The 17,426-nt window shown below is 32.4% G+C and overlaps 1 protein-coding gene across 4 annotated transcripts in view; it reads right to left on the bottom strand.

Annotated features, from left to right (window-relative positions):
* Positions 1–10,217, bottom strand: part of LOC143068117 (patatin-like phospholipase domain-containing protein 7) — a 108,100-nt gene extending 97,883 nt beyond the window's left edge. Inside the window, exons 1-4 of one of the 4 annotated variants that reach the window (XM_076241915.1) lie at positions 10,090–10,217; positions 1,027–1,108; positions 792–880; positions 170–202 (exon numbers count right to left, since the gene is read on the bottom strand). In XM_076241915.1, the coding sequence (XP_076098030.1) occupies positions 170–202; positions 792–880; positions 1,027–1,108; positions 10,090–10,170 (285 nt within the window). In that variant the 5' untranslated portion in view covers positions 10,171–10,217. Of the gene's footprint in view, positions 1–169; positions 203–791; positions 881–1,026; positions 1,109–2,284; positions 2,318–2,881; positions 3,013–10,089 lie in introns of those variants that run through there. The other 3 variants (XM_076241918.1, XM_076241917.1, XM_076241916.1) reach the window with 3 other exon arrangements.
* Between the last annotated feature and the right edge of the window lie 7,209 nt (positions 10,218–17,426).

Genomic DNA, 17,426 nt, shown 5'->3' with positions numbered 1-17,426 from the left:
ATTATTTTCAACACTAGAAATAACTAAACTATACAAAGAGTATGAGTAGCACACAGGAAGATAATAAGTAGTCAGTGAGTAGAAACAATCCAATTATGTGTATTAAATCTAAGAAACTGAATAATGTGACAGTGGCAATCTATACAGAAAAACACAGAATTAAACTTGCCAAACCGGCCACTTCTGTAGCTACTAAGCTGCCCTGTTATAAACAATCAATATAACATCAATGATGAGAGATAAGCAAGGAATGCTATTAGCAAAGCTTTTCTTTGTCAATACACCTCCATTCCCACTTCAAATACTTGTACTAAGTTTTGCTATGGAAAACACAAGGTGTTTTTCTCATTGTTGAAGGCTTTACTGTGACTTATAATTATTAAGTTCTATGTCATCTGGTCTCAGGTAGAGTGTTGTCTCATTGGCAATTATAACACATCTTCTTATTCCATATAAATTACAGATAAAGTGTTGGTTTTTTTTCATCAGTAAACCTCTTTATACAACTAAAACATTTGTTTATATTATATTATATGTTATCTAGGTTATAAGACATTAGCAAATAAGATTTGGGATAATAGATTTAGAAAAAATATTACCAGTGAATGTTTATAAATTACAAAAAACTAAAATAATCTATAACAGGATTTGCCTAGTTGACATGTAGTCAAAGTCAGAGAGTAAAAGCTTTACATAAATAAGCCATGCATGATGGGTCTGCCCCTTGAAAGGCTTTAATTATGCAGCACCCTCTGTGAGGGCAATTTATTCAAAATATATTAACTCTATACCTTTCTCAACATTCTCCTTCCATAAAACAGCATCTTATCTCTCTTTCTAAACCTAGGTTTTCTCGGCATCCCAGTCCGGCTTGGCAAAACTGCAGATAAAAATAAGACATTACTTAACCTCATCAACGGGTTGTAGCATCTTTAAATAGTCATGTTATTAATTTATCTTCTTCAGTAATACAATTCCAACTTAATAAATTAAGCTGTTAACAGATATTCTGTAATATAAACCAACCTTTTGTCCTCAGTTTCCATACTCCAAAGAATAAAACTACCAGGAATGTAATAATAGCTACACCAATGGCTATCATTATACTCTGAAATTAGAAAAAAAAAAATGTTGCCATTTAAAATTTGTAATAATTCAAGAGGTTTCATGTCACTGATGACTCAAAGAGATGAAATTTTTATTTTTAACTAGTTTGCTACAAGTAACAACCAACAAAGCAATGACAGAATTTTGAAGAGCATCTTTTGCTGCTAATTTTGTAACAAGAGCGCACATGTTGTAATGTCTCGTCTTCTTTCCTAACCATTGATATTATGTTGACAGTCCTAATAGTAAATATAATATTTTCCAACAATTATCACATCAATTTAACTTGATCAACGAAAATGAGGTCAAGGTCAGATAAACCAAACTGGAAATACATGTACACCTTACAATCATTCCATACACCAAATATGCTTTAAATATAGTTGAACCATTGCACAACAAAGAAACAAACTGAACCAGGAAAATTAAACATTGATCAATGAACCATGAAAATGAGTCCAAGGTCAGATGAACACAGCCAGGCAGACATGTACACCTTACAATCATTCCATACACCAAATTTAGTTGACCAATTGCTATTAATATTAGATAAACAGACCAAAAACCTATAATTTAACATTGAGCAATGAACTGTCAAAATGAAAATGAGGTCAAGGTTAAATAAAACATGCTAGATTGACATGTACATCATAAAATGTGTTTAACACCAAATGTAGTTGACCCATTGCATACAGTATTAGAACAACAAACCAAAACACAAAAACTTAACTTTAATCACTGAACCATGAAAATGAGGTCAAGGTCAGATGACACCTGTCAGATGGACATGTACACCTTACAGTCATTCCATACAACAAATATAGTAGACCTATTGCCTATAGTATCTGTGATATGGACTTAACAATGAAAACTTAACCTTGTTAACTGATCATTCATGAAATTAGGTTAAGGTCAAGTGAAAACTGTTTGACGGGCATGACGATCTTGCAAGGTACGCACATACCAAATATAGTTATCCTATTACCCATCTAAAAATCTTTACTTTTATTTCAAGTAGCCACTGAACCATGAAAATGAGGTCAAGGACAATGGACATATGATATGACAGATGGAAACTTCATAACATAAGGCATCTATATACAAAGTATGAAAGATCTAGGTCACCTACATGTACCTTCTGAAATATTAAACTTTTAAGAATAAGAGGTTCACTAACACTGCAGTCACTCCGCATCACTATCCCTATGTTGAGCTTTCTGCAACAAAAGTTGCAGGCTAGACAATTAAACTATAGAAAACTCATTTCTGATATCATTAGGGAAACAGGTTTCAGTGGTGTAGTGGTCTAAGTAGTTCAACTACTGCTCTACTCTAAATCTCAATTGACAAGGATTGTCAGTTTTCCTACCAACAGTCTGTCTGGGTTAGTCAGTCAAAGGAAAAGTTTCCTCCACCAAAAAATCTGACCACAATGAAATAGCACAATAGTGCTGAAAGAGGTGTTAAACACCAAGCAATCAATCATAAGGGTAAAGTTATAAGAGTTCATGGGAGACCATCAAATATTTCTTCTTTTTTTTCTGATCAGACTCTGAAAAGGCTTTATTTTTTTGTCTCCAATTTGTGAGTTAATTTCTGATAAACATTATTATAAAAAACAGACTAAATTTTTTTGTCAGTTTTCTAACATCCATAACTCTTGCTTGACTACACATCTTTTCAGTCATCCTGTAAGAAAATTCTTCATGGCATTAATCTAGGCATTTTCCCCCAAGCAATAAGTTAAAGCATAATATCCATAATTTTAAATTACCTTGGTGCAAACTTGAAATTTCAAATAATTTAATCAATACATCCAGAGATTACATGTTCCATCAAGCAATCACACATAACTACAATTTTTACATGTCTCTCCATTTGGTAAATCAGGATGACAAACTATAACAGTATTACACAATATTATTGATCTAATCATTTAACTTCATAACCATGGTTTATGTTTCAAAGATTTGATTGACATGAATCATACTGTGTGAAACTAATTCATTTTTTGTCTAGGAAATGGTAAATATTCATGAAAACAATCAATACAACAAGATCAGATTACAATTTGTCAATTAAAACAAAAATCAAAAAGATTCATCTAAAAAATAGAAAATAGTAAGGGAGTCTATAGGGGCGAAAATCTTTTCCATTACCAATCTAAAAAGTAAACATGTTTGTAACAATTATGCACTATAATATACACCAATTTAAGCCTCTAGAATGGTAAACAGTTTCTCTGCAGGAACTTTATTCAAAAATATGTATAGAGGATGTATTTTGAATCACATGTTCTTAAAATAACCTGGTTCTAAGGATTAAAATATTACAAAACATCAACAAAAAAACCCTTCCCCCTAAAAAAAGCACCCCGAAAGAGACTGTATAGTACATGTACATCCAAAACTTTCTCTGTCCTTCCAAAGTATCCTTGAAATCTTAAAAAGACTTTAATGCACAAACAAATACATCTGGCTCAATTATACATGAAAGCTTATACATATTATCGAACCATAAAGTACATCTAACTTTCAGATTCCAAGCAATGCAGCAGATAAGTTCAGGTGTGAGAAAGAAGACAGAAGAAAAAATGACAGATACCTTTTTAATTCATTGGTTCTCAAATATCTAGCTTGGGCACCTAATTAACTGTTAAATAAGGTTTGTCATCTCACCCAAAGATATGATGTGTTATTTTTTCAGCCCCAAAAACATTTGTTATAAAAATTTATTTATATTTACCTCCCTTGTTTTGTTTATTTGGACTGGAAACTATGTTCATGGATGAAATGTTTATAATATAAGAAATTTATTGCAAATAAAAAAATCTCTATACATACAGAAAACAGTAAATTGTAAATTTAAAATGTCTTTAATATATGAAGTATTCACTGTATTGTGATAGAAAAAGAAACAATCATAACAGACGTCTATCAATTGTTTATTTTACATGTATGGTTTGATATGTATATTAATGATTGGGCACTATTTATCCTTACATCACATTAAGCATGTACAGTATAAGAATAAATATGATGGAGGTACATGACGGCAGCATTTTTTTTTTTATCTCTGTTTTATGTAATATACTAATAAGGACTTAAATGCAAAACCAAAAGTTGTGAATGTTTTTGTAAAATGTTTGTGATTTCTATTTGTTTGATTTAACATCAATGCTTTTGTTATATATTCTCCACTAATAAAATATCTTAATATTTCAAATAATTTCAAACCCGTATAGTGTTTCAAGTAAAGTTCAACACATTGCCCTTCACAGAGCAATAACTCTTTTCTACCAATATGTTTGATATGGTTCTGTGACTAAAATTCAAAAAAGGAGCAGACTCTAAAACTAAAAGAGAGCTCCGAAGAGTTTTTTTGCAGTTGAATGAGAAAACTTTGCCATTGAAGACATACATGACATAGACTAACCTTAGTTGATTTTCTAGAAAGACCTTCACAGTTTATTATAAAACAATTTATATTAAAGAATAAGAGTTTTATTGATGAATTTTTTTTTTTTATAGAATAAATTCAAAATAATAAAAGTACAAGATAAGATAAGATATTTTATTAGTGTAGAATACAAAAGCATTGATGTTAAATTACAGTGAAATGCAGTGAAGTTTAGCATTTGATAGTTCATTGATAACATTCTGGCGTATCATAAACAAACAACTTGCAACTTCTCATTTCATTGGCCGAAAGATTCAAATACAACAACAATGTAGTCAGTGTGCACGTGAATTGACACAGGTGACCGACAATGGAATGTACTATGTTACTACGAACGTTAGTTTACAAACCTTTGGTCAAAAGAATTAAATAAATCTTTTGTTAACTTCAAATAGTGGGGTCGAAATATTATACTGATATTTTGTATTAAGTAATATTCTAAGTTCTTTATGCATGCAGCAACTCAATTATCGTGTACCGCATAATGAGAAATATAAGGATAAAATAAAATGCATGTGCCGCTTTTATACGAATGAATATATGAATATATGAACCACTTTTAATTTCTTTCATACTGACGGTAGGTTATAATCCTAACAATGTCGTAGTCACTTATAATAAGTATCTCATAATACTGATCCATTTCAATAATTAATGATGGGTTGCACTGACATTCCTCTTTTATTATTTTCATGCTATAAAACATACACACAGTAGCTAAGCGTACCATAAACGGAGGAAATTGTCCCCCAAAATAGAAACAAAATAACTTTAATCGTATCATTTGTGCACCTGAATGAATTCAGTGAAGGCATGTTGTTGTAATAAATTGAAATGTTACATCGGCGAAGATTATTCAGTTCTTTTGCATGTGTTGAACAAAATAATAAATTAATACTTGTGAGAAATGTCGTAGTTTATAAGGAACAATTCTCGTTTGAATTGTTTTACATTGTCATTTCGGGGCCTTTTATGGCTGACTTTGCGATATGGGCTTTGCTCATTATTGAAAGCTGTACGTTGTTAATTTCTGTGTTATTTTGGTCTCTTGTGGAGAGTTGTCTCATTGGCAATCATACCACATCTTTTTTTATATATGTATTTATAGTATACAAGGTCTTATCCCGCAGTTAGGATTTGTCACTTTTTAAGAACACATCCGTAAAAAAACGGACGCCCAGCGGACAGAAGGGATCAGAAGGGCAATCATACCACATCTTCTTTTTTAAATATAAATGTACTGTTTTCGATTTTAAATGGATGAACATTTATTTTTTAATTTTATACTGTAAGAATAGAGCTGCATAACATTGTTGAACTATTCGCTAAAGTACATGTAGTATGTATTCGTATTTAAAATGAAATACAAAACGAAACATGTATGATAAACTGATAAACAAAATATCAAGAAATTAAGGATGACTAAATGTATGTACAAGAAGAAACTCACCTTTTTATCAAAACATTTTATGAATAAACACTTTTTTTAAAAACTGATTGTTTCTATTTACATGTACATATTTACAATATACAAATTACGTTCGTTTTTCAACCGAGAATAGCAAAACCTCATGAAGTATATCGTTGGAGTTTATAAACTACATTTAATTCCCCTGTGCCATGGTTTGCCATCTGCGTTTTTTTTAACAAAGCATGGTTGGTTACATGTTATGAATTTACTTTAAAACAATTTCGGGATTTTTTTTCTCAAGTAAATGGAATCAGAAAAAAATCACTATCCTATGTGGAATACCTAAAACTTGTCAAAGAATATGAAGTGTTTGTAGAAAAGTACGGTTTCATTTTTCAAGTACAATGCTAATTCATCGAGTCCATTGAGTGAAAGAAAAGACAGGATGAGCAACTTGGGGGGGGGGGGAAGAGTCAATGAAAAAAATATGTGGATTGAGTTTTTTTTTATTTTTCATTGAACTTTTGGTGTCGTCCCTAGATCCTGAGGACAAATTTGAATTAAATATTTCGATGTGAAAACTGTTAAGATTTTAAAGTTTAAAATTTTACTATCAATTGCAGAAAATTATAAAACCAATGAATTTCACATGCACATTTATAAAAGCTAGAATTGTGATTGCATAATCAAGAACACAATCATGTACGTAAATACGACGATGGAAGCTTTAAACGACCTTGACCAGCTACGTGAATATTGATCAGTCCATTCAACGTTATAGTACGTGTGTTCTATTTTCGTAGGTGTGAGGTCGAAGGTTTGAATTGACCAATGAAAATGATCGTTCCTTAAAGAGTTAATCTAATTAAGTTTGTTTGACTGATTACGTCGCACTACCTCATATGAGTGTAAACAAATAGAAGGAGATAAATTGAGCAAAATTGAGAAAGGAAAATGGGGAATGTGTCAAAGCGACAACAACCCGACCATAGAGCAGACAACAGCCGATGGCCACCAATGGGTCTTTAATGTAGCGAGAAACTTCCGCACCCGGAGGACAGCCCATTTAGCATACACAGACATTTAAAGCAGTCAGACATGTGAATAAATGCCAGGGCATTATAACTGGTGAAGAATGTTTTTATCCACCGCAATCATAGGTTTGAACGTAGTTTTCAATTTAGACTTGTTTAGATTTATTTGTTTGGGCTTGTATCATATTTTCCCTCCGGTTTATATGATCTGTTCATCCTATTTTGACTCTTTAAATTCAAGAGTCTATCCTAAATTGAGGTAAATTTTATGGCCTTCCAAATACCGTTTCGATCCCTAACATCACTGAACAGACATTTATTGTCGAAATCTAGGTCTGGTGTACAAAAAAAATTTGACACCTCATGTTTGTGGTATAACATCTTTGCCACAAGTTTATTGGTTTCTGTTTAGTATTAAATTAATATTAAGATCCATTTTGTTACAACTTGTGATCAATTTATTTGGCAATCGCCAATGGCAGTCAGCAGGGTTTAAGAACATCAGTTGTTCGACCTGTTAGTCAAATGCGTTTTGTTAACATATACTTTTTCCCTTTCTTGGTCTTTTGGAAAATGTTGTTTGTGCTGTATTTAGACCCTTCTACAACGAAATTTGATTTACATGCACACGTATAAAAATTGCGGTTTTTATCCAACGCAATCATAGGTTTGAACGTAGTTATCAATTTAGACTATTGGAAAACAGTAAACCTTCCCCCCAAAATTGCACTGATTATTACTTTTTTTGGTTGCTTTTACTTGACCAAGTACTAGAATGTCTAACCACATAGTAGGTAACCTGTCAAAAATTATATAATCCAGAGTCAAAAGTTGGTAATTTGAAAATGGTCTATTACCAAAAACTATTCAAAAATTAAATTATTACTGACTTAGGCCCTTTTCACAGGTAACAGTACACCTGCTTCATATCATTGATTAAATGTTTATGTCAGACTTGGGATATCAAAATATCAAGAATGAATAAAGTGAAATAAACTGGATTGTCGATTGTACAAAATGTATGATCAGACCATAAAGTCAGAACAATGTCAGACTTCGAATCGAGGATCATGTTTATTGCAGCCATATAAATAATTGTAAAGCATGTATAGGGGGCAGATTTGGAGGATAGAGCTGGAAATACAAGTAGTATGAAAGTACAGGAAAATCCTATGCATATTCCCAAGTAACAATTCTGTTGCAATGATGTTTCCCTTATTTATAACCATTTTTACATCAATTATGAAAATCTACCCCTGTTCAACATGGCTTCAAAATCCGTGAAAGGCATTGATAAGTTTAAAACTTCTAATTTCTATTTGGAAATGTTTTACACTTTTGACAACACTTTTAATGATAGTCAAAAGTCAATAATACCAATTATTAAGGGGAATGATTTCATAAACCTGTCGCTATTTGTCTGCCATTACTGGACATCACAAAGGTTCCTGTAAAATTTTTTTGTCATTATAGATAATATATGTCGCCACAATGGAAACTTGAGAGCAGATTCTCTGGGTCAACCAGTGCAGATTTCCAAATAGTAATGGTTTACTTTTATAAACTTTGACTTGGATCCACATCTTCTTGTATCTATTGATTCTATCAAATAGTTGATGTTTGTATTTGTGCACTTTCCTGAATATTTACTTTGTCACAGCGCTTATGATGTTATGTCACAGAACAACCAGATTGTTCAATGATGTCATTACACTATTTGAACTTGGGTCTCAGCTTGGGTCAACCTGTGTAACTCATTCATAAATGTAGATTGGTGTATAGATTTTATATATGATCATGACTCTGTATGGAATATGTCTTCAGAACGAATGCTAGTCAATTCGTTCCAAGTCCGATTCGTTCCAAACCAGTTCGTTCCAGATTTGGACAATTCGTACCAAGTCAATTGTCAATTCGTACCAACTGATTTATTTTATTATTAATCAGACTTAACAATTTGTTCCAACTGATTTATATAGTTCATTATTAATCAGACTTAACAATTTGTTCCAACTTATTTATAATGTGTATGTCCGTAAATCACTGTAATTGTGTAAATCAACCCACTGTGCACGGCAAAAATCGTCAATTCCTTGTCAATTTTTTTTATGTATATTTCATATAATAGATCGTTTTTCAATCAGTTTTAACAATGTGTTCCAACTTTCTTATACTGTTCATGTCCGTATATCACTGTTTTTGTGTAAATCAACCTATAGTTCACGGCAAAAATCATCAATTTCTTGTCAATTTTATGTATCATATTTGATATTTTCATATTAAAAGATCATTTTTCAGTAATATCTTTGAAGGCTTTTATGGTTCGATTTTAACAAATATTTATGTTATTTTGTCTGAGTGTTGGATCGATAAGTCATTTGATGATATTGTAGATGGTTATATTTGTAAGCCAGTCCCATTACTAAAAAGTAAATATAAACAAGGTGGTGGACTATATTTGTTAATAAAAAACTGTTTTGCAAAGTATGTTGAAGTAGTTGATATTCAGAACGATACAATTACATGGCTCAAGGTGTCAAAGGATATATCAACTTGTGGGTTTGATTATTTTATTGGATGTGTATATTTGCCTCCTGCCTATTCAAATTATTATAAAATGTATAATTGTGATTTATTCATTTATAAGTACAGCATTATAAATTAAAATAATAAGGCTATGTAAATGGTTAATATTGTTTAATACTGTTCTTGAATAAGTTGGAACGAACTGACAAGTTTTGGAAAAAGTTGGAACGAATTGTCCAAGCAACTTGGGACGAATTTGTTGGGACGAATCGGAGTTGGAACGAATCATCCAGATACCGTAGAGACCCTTCAGAACTTACATGTCAATTTTAACACAACAAGTCTAACAGAGCAGAGTCAATTAAAGATCTAACTCGAAAGTTCTTCAAAAAATCACTCAATATTTACTGCTTTGATAAACCCTGCAAATAATATAGTATGCACTTTGTTTTAACCATCAAACATCTTTGACAGACTTAAGCTTGTATGTACACTTTTTATAAACACATCAGAATGCAAATTATTTGCTTATTTGATGTTAAAAACTTTTACCGTTTTTACTTCTGAATTTGAAATGTCTGAAATACGCTTTTTCCATTCTTCTGCAAACTTATCAGGAGGAGTGAAGTTCATGACTTTGTTTAGATCGTTTCTGCTTTTTCTTACTCAAATTTAGAAGATTGGTAAACAAGGGAGATAAATCCAATCTGTTCATAATCTGTTCATCATAAAATTTTCGTTCAAAACTAATTTATGGCACTGGCTACGGTTACATAGAAATGTAACAATAATAAAAATATTATTGTTACATTGGAGAATAATTGAGGGAATGCAAAGTTGGGTAAGGAACCGATTAATTACGATTGTAAAAATAATTATTGAGGCTACGGTTACATTACGTTATTGTTACATGAAAACAAGGATTTGTACTGTATTTGATGTTCTTAAGGTAACACGATACCGAATGACGTTACACCATGAGTTGTCGTTCCTGACGTTATCGAATAACGTTCATACATATTTATAAGCCAATGCAGCGAGTTTTGTGTGACATTTTTAACGGTAACTTTCCCTAGATGCAGAGTGCCGAGAGTTTTGATACAATATGTAGCGGTTATTTGATATAGATGGTTTTATCGTTTTCCGGCAATCATTCTGCTCATTATTAATCTTTAAAAAGTATTACTTTACTTTTTGAATATTCTGTTTCTTTGATATTTAAGCATCTGCATGCTTTATCTATATATGTTCTTATGCATAACAGATACAGTTTTATCACTTTATTTTTATTCTTGGTATAGATATAGGAAGATGTGGTGTGAGTGCACTTGATTCGGCAAAAATAAAATAACAAAATTCAGGTTCCGTTACAGTCTGAATGAAGCCAGTGCCGAGTATCCGCTTGCGTCTACAAAGTTGATAGTTGGGGCTGGCTGTAGTCAGACCGGTTCCGTCTTCCCTGATTCCGTTATAATTTTTTTCTCGAAATTTACATGCAAACGACTGACTTTTAATTATTCAAACGGCAAGAGACTGTTAAAAAGCAAGATCTTGAAATCATTTAGATTTCATATTCGTGTTAATTTACGCTTGCATGGGTATTCGGTGTTCTTTCAGTTTTGAGTTGGAAATAATGTACATGTACAAGTTGGGAAACAAAACGACTGAAAGAAAATTAACAAAGTTACCTTTTAGGCTCTTAGGGCCATTTTGCTCGCATACTAGGCGTCGGAAAAGGCCCGGAAAGTTTCTTTCTTAAAATTAGTTTTTAGAACAAGTATATATATACATGTATAGCGTCAGTTAAAATTTTCCCGACCATCATCGCGGATGCCCTGCCTCTATTGCAAAACCTACCTATTGTATTTATTGTTAACTTGTTCTCGTCCTAAACATGCACGAAATATTTTCCACTGGACGTTAACCAACCAATAATCAAATCAATCAATCCTACAATTTACACCCGTCACTTGGAACTTTAGTTGTTAAAATTTGAATCATTGCCTCTATTTTTTTCAAAAAATTTCGACAAAGTTTAAACTCAGACCGCGAGGAAGACCAAAATTGAAAAGTTACGCAAAACTAAATATCTACGTTACCGCTTGCTCATTATGGAAGTGGGGTAACATGAGACTTTATTTGTAAAAGTACAAGTACAAATAAAAAAAAATGTGTACATGTACATGTTATTTGTACAAAAGTTGGCTGATAGAATGATAAATAGAGATATGTGATGTGCAATTTATAAAATAGCAACAGCTGGGCATTAATTATACGACATCAACACATTGAAGACATCAAGAAAATGTGACTAATGCTAATTGGAATAGTATCTAAATACACTTCTTATTTGTAGTTTTAGTAAACATTGGAAAATTTTCAGTATGTGTAGTATAATTGTCACAGTAACATTTCAGTCTCTTGGTAAATATTAGTTTAAGTCTTAAAACTTTTGCTCTTTTCTAGAAAATTCAAACCATAATGAAATATAAGGAGTTGCGGTTAAATTTCCAATTAATGAACTTTCCACCAAAGACGAAATGACGGAAATACTAGCCTTCTTACATTGCTACTACATTTCAGATCTCCAAATTACCATTATATGAACTGCATATTCAAAAATATGCATGGTCACCAAATTACCTATAGAGCACGTATCATCATATTGTTTAACATTTGTCCGTTCGACCGTTAATCCCGTAAATTTTTTGGAATGTGTATTTTATCAGGATCATTATTTTTCTTCATAATTTTCACAAATGTTTAATCTTTTTTGACTGGTGCATCAAATGTGTCTTTTATAAACAACTGTCTTCAAAATTGTATTGTGCCGTCCCGAACATGCATGAACTATTTGCCACTGAACGTTAAACAACCATGAAACCGAGCAATTAAAAACTGTTAAATGAATCAATTTTTTTAAAATACTATATTTCTGCATCACGGGATGCAGTGATGATACCATCATTGTCTAATATGATGGAGTTAAAAATCAGTAATTGGATGAATCTCACGTGAAATGTTTCATTTAATTTTCACATAAACTTAACAAAAATCTGATGGTATTTTTTATGGTTTTAATCAAATTTTAGAACAAAGATATTATTTAAATAATTTTATTTCAAATATTTACGTGAATTTAACGTGTACAAAATTCCGGAACTATTATTATGATATTCCCATGGAACCTGTTCACGCAAGTTGCAAGTATATATGCTCGTTTGATATGAAAATCAGACGATTTTAATATTAATTTATATGAGTGAAATTCCATGTGCAGGACGAAATAAAATTATATCTGATTCAGTAGAATTTTATATTGCATTACTAGGAACTTTACGACAGTCAACAGAGGAAATGAAAATAAAATATACTCATTCAGATCCCGACACATATTTCTTTCTCCATTTCCCTGAGAAGGAATAACGTTATATTCCGTAAACCATAACGTCACACGTTTTTGGTCAAATTCTAGGCCTATTGATCAACTTTGAAGCCATTTATTTCAAAAACAAGGATGGTGACATATGAGTTTCTATACGTGTATGGATTCACTATGCAATCCTGGATATTATGTTAGTTTTTTGTTTTTCTCCGTATATAAGAAAATAGCCATCCATTCGAAAATCTAAAAAAGTAAGCCGAAAAAAAGGCATTTCCCCTATATACCTAAGTAAATTTGTCGCCAAAATTGACGTTTTCCTATGAAAATAACAAAAAAACAAAAATGGTGACCCCCATTTTTTATTACATATTCCGATGTAACTCGATTCAAAGTACACGTATGCCAAAAATTTTGGAAATCGGGAGATATGCCATTCGGTATCGTGTTACCTTAAAGATACTACTCCAGATCACAGGGACTCTGTTAGCAGATTAAAATTTTGTTAATCAATGTTTTTTTGTTTTTTTTAGTATTTCCTGTCTATTTGTATTACTTTATTACTTTATTAACGTATTTGACGATGACATCGATATTTCTTTGTTTTCTAGCAATGTGCACTTTACTATCCATATCCGTATACTATAAAAAAGTTATTACGTGATAACTCGGACACCCCTATGGCCGTCCTCGTCTTCTTCAGACATGCAATACTACTGAAAAATCGCTTGCCATATATAGTGGGTCATCCGTTTTTCTGTGCTGGATGTTGTCAAGTACACAGCCACGTTCGGACAGTTTGTTAAAGTCAATCAGTGCCTTCTTTAAATTTCCTGTTATTTTCAATTGAATAATATTCATTTTAGCCCCCCAAAAAAGGTGCGGCAAAATTATATAGGTTTCTCCTCCAACAACTTACTTTATTGCTAACAAAGCTGTCCAGAATTCTGCCAGTTTATCCGTTCAAGGGATCACCAGTGAAGGTTTTTTTAACATACCTAGTGTATCTGGCTAAAAGTGCAGTCATCAAAACTCGTGACCGATAATAAAGAGACACTTTTAGCAACTTATACATAGGACAGAAGTTCTTTTTCTGGTACCACATGCATGAATAGACATGGCGAAGTGAGTGTTTGGCAGTATGCTAACACGTTGCCTCGTATTTGTTATATACACTTTGACCAGATACATGTACATATAAAACAAGAATGTGTCCATAGTATACGGATGCCCCACTCGCACTATCATTTTCCATGTTCAGTGGACTGTGAAATTGGGGTCAAAACTTTAATTTGGAATTAAAATTAGAAAGATCATATCATAGGGAACATGTGTACTAAGTTTCAAGTTGGTGTGACTTCAACTTCATCAAAAACTACCTTGACCAAAAACTTTAACCAAAACTTTAACCTGAACTTTGCACTTTCATTTTCTATGTTCAGTGGACCGTGAAATTGGGGTCAAAACTTTAATTTGGCATTAAAATTAGAAAGATCATATCATGGGGAACATGTGTACTAAGTTTCAAGTTGATTGGACTTCAACTTCATCAAAAACTATCTTGACCAAAAACTTTAACCTGAAGCGGGACGACCGAACGGACGGACAAACAGACGGACGAACGGAGGCCCACAGACCAGAAAATATAATGCTCCTCTACTATCGTAGGTAGGGCATAATTATATATATGTCCCTGCTTGGACTACATGTGTTGCAACTCTATGATCTGTAATGATGTTTATGTTATGTATTGTGGATGATTTATTGTTGCACTTATTTATTGTGTGTTCTTTATTGTTGTGCTTATATTATATATAAGAAGAGGCGAAAGATACCAGAGGGACTGTCAAACTCATAGACAATGCCATGGTTAAAAAAGAAAAAGACAAACAGTCAAATAATAGTACAGGAGACACAACATAGAAAACTAAAGACTAAGCAACACGAACCCCACTAAAAACCGGGGGTGGTCTCATGTGCTCCGCAAGGGTAAGCAGATCCTGATCCACATGTTGCACCCGTCGTGTTGCTCATGAAAACAAACCCGATGAATAGTCTAATTCGGTAGGTCAAATTCGTGAAAAGGAACGACATAAGGAACATATCCGATATCATCTGTGAAACGTATATTCTATAACGGTCAACAAACTCGTGATGGCGTCCGTAAAATTCACAAAGGGATGGTTTCAACCTCATCATTTCGAACTCTTGGTTTAATGACTCACTTTATCAAGGAAATCATGATAGGAAATATAGGCCCGGGAATATCGTATCAATTGGGAGAGATATTCTCCGTATGCAGGCGCTGCTGGTACGTTGCTTCATAAAAATGGAAAGTTCACAATTAGGAATCTAAAATCATCTCTTGTGTCGTAAAGTTTTTGTATGCTTTTGTTGTACCTTCTACATTGTGTGTTTTCTATAGTATCTGCTCTTGGTGACATATGAATTCAGCTGTTTATATGTGGGTTTTCTTGTTTCAAGCATGTTTACTTTGTGTTCTTAAATGCAACATTTTAGTACACATTAATGAAGAATTGAGAAGTGCTTGATATGTGTTATTTCTTTTAGTTAGAATGATGCATATACTATGTTTGACGAAACTTCAATTGTACCATTTCCGTGCAAAATAAAATATGTAAATATTATAATTTATTCATGCGATTTCATATATTATTTTTTACACTGATTATTTACCTGTAACTATACCTGCTTCACACTAAAAAAAAAAAACCAAAGTAATCCACATCAAAACAATTCCCGATTGTCCCACATTCAACCTTTCCATGTATCCTACTCGGTGCTTTGCTTTGCTTTTTGCGTCAATTGGCATTTCATTTCCACCAAAAATAATCTTTCATTTGCGCCAATAATACAGGTAAATAGTTTAAAACATTGATTTTTTTTCCCAAAAAGCGGACTCTTAATGATAAAGACAGTTTGTGTTTGCATAATAAAACATAATTATCAGAAATCAGTCATCATAAAACCAAACAAGGTATTTCGTTAAAACTTAGTTCTGTTACTTTGAACATATTTAAAAAGGAGTAACATTGCGAGACAGTTCTCAGCATTATACAGTATAGTAAAATTATAATTCTATCAATTTCAGTTGTTATTCTGGCTTTGCAAGTTTTATGGCACGAATTTTTTTTATGATGCATATGATAAGCTTGTGATCATAAAACAAATACAAATTTCCTCTGTTTGTCTCTGAACTGACAATGTCCATCTATACACCTAAAACATGTGAACACTTTATAATTCTAAACCTCAGTTTTGTATTAAAATGAGTACAGGAGAAATACTGTAAAAACAGATCTTATTCACGATACAACAATGAATGCATTCGATCCGTTATATGTTACCTGTATTACCTGTGAAATGGCGCAAATGAAGTTTTTGAAGTTTGGCGCAAATGAAAGATTGGATTTTTAAGAAATTGGCGCAAATGCAATGCGCCAGTACCAATAACACATTCTGGATTGTCCCACAAAATTTCATTATACTTTTTTACCTGTACTTCCAAAATGTAGGACAATCGGGAAGTCACTGAATATAGTTGGCTTTAGAAGGCCTCAACATGAAAAACATTAAAGTATTCAATTCAATTCATAATTATGTGGCCTTCAATTTAACCCCAGAGAGGGTAACCCATGAACTAGGCGTGTTCAGCTATTAAAAGAAAAATAATGTCAACATTGAAAGTGAAACCGAATGATAAACTTTTTGTTTGACTAATTCGATCCATGTAAGCTCATTGTTAGGTAAAAACGATGATCAACCTATTTTGTTTACCTATAATATGAAATCAAACAGACCTAGAAAAATCTAATTGCACGAATTACTATCTATTTATATCTATGCTTATATCGGGTTATATGACCGTCGGTAGTTTTCGGAGGTCACCTCGGTGGTTAATTAGGTGGCATATAGACTGAAATACACACGAAATGCTGAAACATATTACCGTGTTTATGCATCGTAAGATGTGTATTATAGAATATTTATCACTCATCCTCTTAAGTCGTCGACAACATCGGTAATTTTTATTCAAAGTAGTTGTCTTTAAAACCAATTTGGTTTACTCCTGGTTTATCTCATAGGTACTTAGGGACAGGAAAATATTTTTTAGCCCCCCCCCCCCCCTTTTTCAAATCCGTCGTTATTTTTCCCTTTTAATTGAAATTATTTTCGCGTTTAACTGTATAACATCAACATAATCATGCTAGAAATAACCTGTATTCGTTACTTACTACCAATTGAATCACATATCATGACATATTATGTAGCCGGATCAGCTGAGACTACTCATGCTAACACATATCTATAAGGCACTGGCTACGGTGACATGGAAATGTAACAATAATAAAATAATTATTGTTACATTGGAGACTAATTGCCGGAATACGGGGTGGGGTACGGATCCGATTAATTACGAATGTAACAATAATATTTAATTGAGTTATTGTTACATCACTGCACTTCAACGTACGGTAGATTTATT

This window comes from Mytilus galloprovincialis, chromosome 3 (assembly GCF_965363235.1).
Source record: "Mytilus galloprovincialis chromosome 3, xbMytGall1.hap1.1, whole genome shotgun sequence".
Classification (NCBI taxonomy): domain Eukaryota; kingdom Metazoa; phylum Mollusca; class Bivalvia; order Mytilida; family Mytilidae; genus Mytilus; species Mytilus galloprovincialis.
The sequence above is the reverse complement of the archived record's forward strand: the minus strand, read 5'-3'. Positions and strand labels throughout refer to the sequence as shown.